The 8336-nt window shown below is 37.8% G+C and overlaps 1 protein-coding gene across 1 annotated transcript in view; it reads right to left on the bottom strand.

The window, feature by feature from the left end:
* Positions 1-8336, bottom strand: part of LOC135481097 (centrosomal protein of 290 kDa-like) — a 51312-nt gene that overhangs the window by 11450 nt on the left and 31526 nt on the right. Inside the window, 9 exon segments of the mRNA XM_064761035.1 lie at positions 2-71; positions 977-1111; positions 1520-1652; positions 3508-3647; positions 4098-4226; positions 4822-4931; positions 5647-5761; positions 7088-7225; positions 7929-8142. Of these exon segments, the coding sequence (XP_064617105.1) occupies positions 2-71; positions 977-1111; positions 1520-1652; positions 3508-3647; positions 4098-4226; positions 4822-4931; positions 5647-5761; positions 7088-7225; positions 7929-8142 (1184 nt within the window).

Here is an 8336-nt window from a genome sequence, read left to right as displayed (position 1 = left end):
AACTTAAGCACCTTCCTCTGGGAGTCCTGGTATTTATTATACAGCTCCTGGTAAGCCTGTGTCCCAGGGCCCTGTCCAAATACACAAATTAATCTTACTAACACAGTATGAATCCCACATAACTGTTACTTTTGATATACAACTAATCAGGTAACTCATAAACATGAAGGGCCCTAAGTGGCCAAGGTGGTTAGCACGGCAGCAAAGTGACCCAGGAGCCTCTCACCAATACAGTCACTGTCATATAACTGAAATATTCTTGACCAATCACCAATCAAATACATGAGTAAGATAAACATGCACAACTTTGCAACAGCTGCGAAATCCTACTAAAAGTCAACCAAGCAAGGTTTCGTGTCATCTTACACTAACTTCACATGTTAAGCGAAAGGCACATGTTAGTACCGTGCATATATCAGAAATGTGCCCACCCAACAGACAGATAATTTTAGAGCTGCATGTCAAAAGATAAAAAACATTGCAGACTGATCAGCCATATTCAATGATTTACAATGTCACAACCTACTGATGACACCTTTAAAAAGTTCATTACTTCACTCATTTATCTGCACCTGAATATATACATGCCTATGATGTTTTTAGGGTATTGTCAATGAAGATTTCAGTTAAACTTAACATGCATCAAGAAAAACTTTTCAAGACAAAAAACTGCTGAGCGCTCGTTGCAGATAGTAGTATTGATAACTTCTTGATAATGTAGCTCTTCAAAATGTGAGGAAAAGTCTTCCACAGCACAGAGCCCAGATTAACAAAGGACTATTTATGAGGGTACAGACTTCATGATTATTGGCTAACAACACAGGCGAAAGATCCTTGGCTTAAGTGTCTATAAACTTCTTATCACTCAAATTTTCACAAGCCTACAGAACTCACAAATAGGCCAACAGTAAGGATTCTGTATCCCTTTGGGAGAGTTTCAAAAGTTTATACAGAACACTTTAGTCTGCACCCATACCTCTGAGGAGGAAACTTTAGCTGTAAGCACTTTCTCCATATGCTGAAGCTGGTCATTAAGCTGTGCATTTCTCAGCTGGAGATCTGTCATGGACACGTCCTTCTCCATCGTTAGTTTCCTCTGCAGGCGCATCACCTGATACAACAATAAGATAACGATGAGGAGGCTGGGAAGACAGCAATATACATAAACATGTAGCTTGTTCACAGCAAGCTTGATAAGAGCAGCTCCAGATGTACACATCCCTATAACTGCCAAGTTGGATTTTCATACACTTAAAAAGACAACTCATGGGAGCTGTGCTTAATATTTTATTACACAAATTGGAAATTGCAGTAAACCTTATCTATTGGTCCCAGCAAAGAATGTGATATTGTTTCATTTTGTCAAAATACCTTTGTTAAATTTTCCATGTTTTTGGTACACACCAGGCAAACAATTCAGGATCTCCATTAAGTGGTTTTATGTGTATACCTTGAGGTGGGTTTCATACATGTAAATGTATACACTCTGTTCAATGCACAATGAACTCTGCTATGTTACCTCTTCCTCCAGCAGGTAGTTTTTCTGCCTCAAGTCTTCCAGCTCATGTTCAGGTTTACCCAGCACACTGCGCAGAGGTGCCGTGGTCACGGGGCGTATGGGAGCCTTAGTGTCGATGCCCTCACGTTGCGCCCTGCAGACAAGTAAACACACCCATGTCGATATTAACAGCAGATCTGTAAAAGCTCATCATTATTTGTAAAACCGTTTCATATTTCTTTAAAATAAAAAAATCGATTGACAGTCACAATTTTTTGCTGGTTTATTGTTGTTGGTTTTCTTCTTTTTTCTATAACTGTTTGATAATTCAATCACTTTTACTCTGTCCTTGTAGACTACTAGACGCAACAACAACATACATATACACGTATTTACAGAGATGCCTCACTGTAACATCATGCCAAAGACACCAGACATGACTCCCCACACCCACCCAGTCACAGTATGGTTCATGTAACACCCAGATGGATTGTACTTCACCTATATTCCTAAGTCTCTCGTATAAATATGTGACTGCCATGAGGTTGTTTGACCCTTCTTACTCATATACAACATCTAGTCCCCTAACTTTAGCCACATGTTATTTTAGTTCTACATACATATGTAACCTGCATTTAAACTTTCACAGTACCAAAGGAAACATCAGTCAGAGATTTCAGGACTTACATATCTGTGAGCATCTTATATATACATATACACAAGACACATGTACATGACAGAAAGCAAACCAATCAACTACACCATGATACATACAGGTACAGTATACATGTACAAGTGATCAGATCAGCTCGCTTAATATCAATAAATAATGAGCGAAAGCAGATTTCAGGTTAACATGTGTCATTATTTAATCATTGGATCATCCTGGTGCGTCTACTTCTTGTACAATGAATGGTGGTAAATGGTAGCACCTTCGATCATTCATTTATCTGCCATATCAATTCTCCATAAAAACACTGATTAAATGAAGTAAGAGGTAAACTACCTGTTTTCACTATGCAGCGTACTGCAGTCTTACAACTGTCCTGCACCCAGGCACATGCAGAGCCTACCTGTGTACAGCTGAATTAAAACACATACAGCCAGGCTGTCTACAGAGGGACTGATCAAGCTTGGACAAGTATAGCTTACTGGGTACCTGTGAGTGCACACAGACCAGTCCTGACCTCTGACCTCTTGCTATTATACATGTATAGATCTCCTGACAGGCCCACACATGTTGGCACTCTCTGTATACAGTGTATGGGCTAACTCTTGCCTGGGTTTCACACCTTGTTCTTCACACCTCAAATTATCACACCCACCCACGCAAATGTGCAATGATGTGCAATGAAGTGCAACATTACATGCACATTAAAGGAAAATACAGCATCTGGGTTAATATACACTGTAGTACTCGAAAGACAGCTTGTGCCTGCACTTTTTAAAGAGGCTAGCTAAGAATAATTCTGACTTTTTTGAAGCTTGAATAAAACATTAACAAGTTTCATGAACACCACAAGCTCACGCCAGAGGGTGGCATGTCTCATATACAATAAAATTATATTTGAGCAGGAATTATAGCAACCGACAACCCACAATTACAATCTATATATTAATCGAATTCTCAAACCATTTTGATTGAAAATTATTAAACAGTGTCTATGGAAACAACTTTAATTTTTTGTAACTTTTTCTTTGGAAAACTACAATGCTCCAAAGATGAAATAAAAATAAAATAAACAAACACTCTGCCCCTCTTGGGGTTGGCATGTAATGAATTTATAATTGGATCTGTTTGTCAGAGTCAACATTGTTTTAGAGTTTCTGTTTAACCTAAGTTAATCATCATTAGGAAAGGCCAACTTTTCTACAAAAAAATGTGTGAGATAGTACAAGTTTTCCTGGACATCATCCAATGTTGAATAACTGACCGATCAATCAATCAATCAATCAATCAATCAAACAATGAAGTGTATCAAACAGACCAACACACTGAATTGCCTCACCTGTCCAGTGCATTTTTCATCAATTCATTTCCCCTCAGAAGTCTCTCTATCTCAGAATCTTTCTCTCTCAGTTTAGATTTCATCTTGTCTACTGTCTTCTGCCACTTCTTGCTCTCTTCCCATCGGGCCAGTTCATCCGCCTGTACCACACACAAAAAATAACTCATTATTTACAGGTATTTGTCAACAGCACATCACCAAGTAACAGTAACAGAAGTAGCAAATCGTATGTCATTTGTGAACAGCACTAAAACGAGATGTCAGCAAAAGGTTTATGATGTGTTTTGAACATACTATGAAGACACATATTAGATAGGAAAAGAAAAATATCATGTCTAATTTTAAAAATGTGTCTTCTGACTAGAACCAAACTAAATTGTTGATTTAAACGGAGAATTTCAGTCAAAAATAAAAACAAAGGCACATTTCTTAATCCTCTTTATAGATTTTGTTTGTTTGCATCAGAAAGCAGATCCTCTTTATACACCAAAGATGATGACAATTAACAATATCACAGCCTAAAATCAAGATAATTTCATCACTCCCTTTTTTGACACGTAAAACTAAGACACCATTCTGAATAGCCTCACCTTTTTATCTCTGGGTTCCTCAAAAGGTTTTTCTGGTTGCTGTGACTTACGCTTCAGTTCATCTTCCAAGAGTTTAACTCGTCTTCTCAATTCATCCACCTCCCTCTGTTTGGCTTCATTCTCAGATTTCTGAAGAATTAGAGGAAAAAAGTAAACTCTTTAAACAATACAGCAAAACTGACGTATTACTGAGTTTTTTTGCACAGTTTTAAACATGAAGATTCAACAAAAGATGTAGTAACTAAAGATGAAATGGAATTTTCTGTGTGTTACTCTGCTGATGCAACAAACATACATGTGGAAAGGTGTTTGTGTGGTGATGGTGGAGTTGGGGGAGTGGGGGGGGGGGGGTATTTTATTCGCCCTTGATCAATGAAGTCACATCTCAAATCTAGTTCACATGGAGCTTATGAGCCACAGCCTCAAAACAGTAAGTCTGCCAACTGCAGAGACCGGCCTTACTGCTGGAGATGTTGGTCTTCTTGTTCTTGATTGGGTGAGTGCATTCTTCAAACGCTCATTGTTTATTTGTTTATTTATTTGCTTGGTGTTTTATGCCATACTGAAGAATATTTCACTTATACTACGCGACCACATTATGGTGGAAAGAAACCGGACAGAGCACGGGGGAAACCTGAAATACTCATTCGTCACAGCTTTGGCACCTTGGCAATTATTTCTTGTTCACATACAATGTGGAATTAAACCTATAGTTGTGGTTTACCTGTGACCTCATGGTGTGCATCCTCTCTATTTTCTTCTCCAGTTCTTCTACATCCTGTTCTAGACGGTGTTTGTCAGACTTTAATCTTGAAATAGCACTCTCCTTACGGGCTGTGAACACAAAAAGTATTACAAGTCAGAGACTGGCAACACTGCTGTAACCAAAGAACTGCTAAACTTTTTTATGTTCATTTATTTACCTGAGTGGTGTTTAATGCTGGGCTCAAAAATTTTCACTTTAACAATGCCAGTCAGGTTTACTGGTGAATGTCACCATCAAATTTTAATGATCAAAAGCTGCAGATCGTCATCAGAGCTTGCACAATAGTAGCCCACAGGTAAGATAAAGGTGAACAGTACCTAAGTGTTCCATTACAACTGGTTAACTCAAGTTTCCTCCAAGTCTAAACCTGTCCGACGTTTTACACTGTTTTTGTGTTAAAAACCAATCAAAAAATATTTGTTTTCAGTTATGCAGTTTTGCTCTTCATCAAACACATATTCATGTATATGTACTTGCAAAGAGAAGCAATGGCAGACCTCTTAATGTTGTATATTAAATTTACTGACAAAACTATTCACTCAATAGACCTTGACCTTTTTCATATTTCATGTTTTTGTCATCATCATGATCTCGCGTTCATTGTGTTACAATTCACACCTGATGACTCTATACTATTTGCTCCATGACCTTGGGCCAACATTATGATGCAACAAGTTCGAAGTGCATGTGTGCATACCATTTGCATACATTAATCTGTCATATCCCAGTCTACACCAAATATGAAGAAGACCTATTCAATCACTCATTAAATCTGTCACTTACACATTTCATCTCTAAGCTCCTCCATCTCATTGTGAAGTGTGCTCTCAGAGTCTTTCTTCTTCCGTATCTCTTTCTTCAGCCGCTGATTCTGATTCTGAATTTCTTCTACCTGAGTCTGGAAACGAAAAGAAAAAGGCAATAAAATTTACACATGATAAACATGTTGGACAAAACATGGTTTTATTCAGTTCCCGTTTGATGTTAAAATAAACATGAAGTATATATCAGGTAAAAGACCATTAAACAATGTCCTGAAAAACAGGTTGATTTGTTTTTTTTTTTAAACAATTCTTTAACACAGCGAAATTCATTTGAAACATCAGAATTTATGGCAACAGGCTGTTAAAAAAAACACAAGAACTGAGATACATACATGTATGTAAGGCCATTTCATAAAACAAACCGCTGGACTCAAGCAGCATGATATAATTTTCATTTACTGTACTAAATAGTTATGGTCAATCTACAAGCTTCATTTACTGTACTAAATAGTTATGGTCAATCTACAAGCTTCATTTACCGTACTAAATAGTTATGGTCAATCTACAAGCTTCATTTACCGTACTAAATAGTTATGGTCAATCTACAAGCTTCATTTACCGTACTAAATAGTTATGGTCAATCTACAAGCCTCATTTACCGTACTAAATAGTTATGGTCAATCTACAAGCTTCATTTACCGTACTAAATAGTTATGGTCAATCTACAAGCCTCATTTACCGTACTAAATAGTTATGGTCAATCTACAAGCTTCATTTACCGTACTAAATCGTTATGGTCAATCTACAAGCTTCATTTACCGTACTAAATAGTTATGGTCAATCTACAAGCTTAGGTACATGTGGATGTCTCTTATTTTTTCGAGATTATTCTCCTTTACTGACAGCTCAAAACATCCGTTAAATTTCTGGAAAGTCTGTTAAAAGCTATTAAAGGGTCTGACTTTCTTTAAAGTCCTGTGGTGATTTCACAAAGCTGTTTTTGACTCGTCGAAGTTGAAAACCTCTTCAGAACGCTAAGTTTTACGTATTAGGAGTTGAAATTCAGATGCATTTGTCCTAAGGAAACACTGATGACATGGACAAAATTTTGATTTCTAAAGCCAAAAAAAACACTTTAAGATCGCATTTTAAATTTTGACCGAAGTCGGAAATGGCTTTGTGGAATCGGCCCCAGATTCTATCTTTATTCAGTGACAACTTGGAAAATAATTCAAGCAATGCAACAAAAAAAGCACATGCATATCTTCAGGTGGTCTTCATAACACTTTAAAGCAAAGTATTAGCATCCTTCACTGAAACTTCAACAAAAGCTGACTGCTTCATATGCCTCACATAAACTTTCCAGTTTATAGGTTGATCAACAAAACAGTGGTCAGACACAGCTGCAAGACAGGCAAAGCATTGACCTGCATACTGAATTGGCCGAGCCAGCTTCTCACCTGTAGTTCTTTGGTGTGTTTCTCCAGTAACACCTGGACATTAGACTCCACCTGGTGACCTTCTGACCGCGCCTTGACCGTTTCCTGGGCCTGGGTGACCATGTCTGCTCTCAGCTCTGTCAGAGCCTTACTCAGGGCCTGCCAAGTGGACACAGACATGCGTGAAGCGGTAATAAGAACAGGGCATAACTAAATGAAGTTAAAACACTGTACAAGTTGTTACTTATTACATGCAGCCTAAACCACCTAAAATTTCGCCCACAAAAGTGCATATTTAGAGACAAATAAACACCACCAAATATTACTTTGGGCGTTGAAACTTACAATTTTCCAGTAGAATGTCATTTCATGATTCAAAACAAACCTCAAAAAACACCTTTCTAAAATCAATAAAACTCTCAGAATCAGAGAAAATGGGCAAGTTAGTCATGGACAAAATTTACGGTCATTCAGGGTTTCATTTGATTATCTAAACTGTGCCAGAAATTTAATTGGGACCAGTACATGCAGCTCTATTGGAAAACTCCTGTTATCCTTCATACACCAAATAATAGGTTTTCTTCCATGCCAAACTAGCAAAAAGTTCCCATTTCAGTTATGGATTACCAGAGGAAAGAGCAAACAAACTATTTAGTCATGTAAATAACACATACAAAGAGATCTACATTAACCTTAATAACAAATAGAAGACAAATGATTTACTGTCTCCTATCAGACCACAATCTCACCAGCAGAAAATCTACCAGACTCATCCTATGGATGATGTTGCTTCTCCTAGATGAGTCAACAGAGCTTTAGTCCTGTCACCAGAGAAACCACCAACCAGCTGATCCAGCCTTACCTGATGTTGCTTCTCCTTGAGAGCCAGCTGGTTTTTCAGTCTCTCCACCAGGTTCTTCATGGTGACCGTAGGAGCCCTGGTATTAGCTTCCTTGAGAGCCGCTATCTCATCATTGAGGATCTGTATCTCCTTCCTCTGAGCCGCCATTTCCCGTTTGTACTCCTCTATCTCATCCTCCAGCTTACCACAGGTCACCTTGTACTCCTCAGTTTGCCTGGAGATAGATGTATAATAAAAGTCATCACAGCCCTCAATGATTCATTTGATTTACTTATTTCACTGAAACTGAAACTGTATTAGATTAACTGTATTAGACTAACTTCAAGCTAAGTATTAACTTGTGGTATCATTCTTCAACTTAGATTTGAACTTAAAGGATACATGAAACGCTTTGGGTTCATTTCTTAA

The sequence above is a fragment of the Liolophura sinensis genome, chromosome 1, assembly GCF_032854445.1.
Source record: "Liolophura sinensis isolate JHLJ2023 chromosome 1, CUHK_Ljap_v2, whole genome shotgun sequence".
Taxonomy (NCBI): domain Eukaryota; kingdom Metazoa; phylum Mollusca; class Polyplacophora; order Chitonida; family Chitonidae; genus Liolophura; species Liolophura sinensis.
This window is presented reverse-complemented; position numbering and strand designations above follow the sequence as displayed.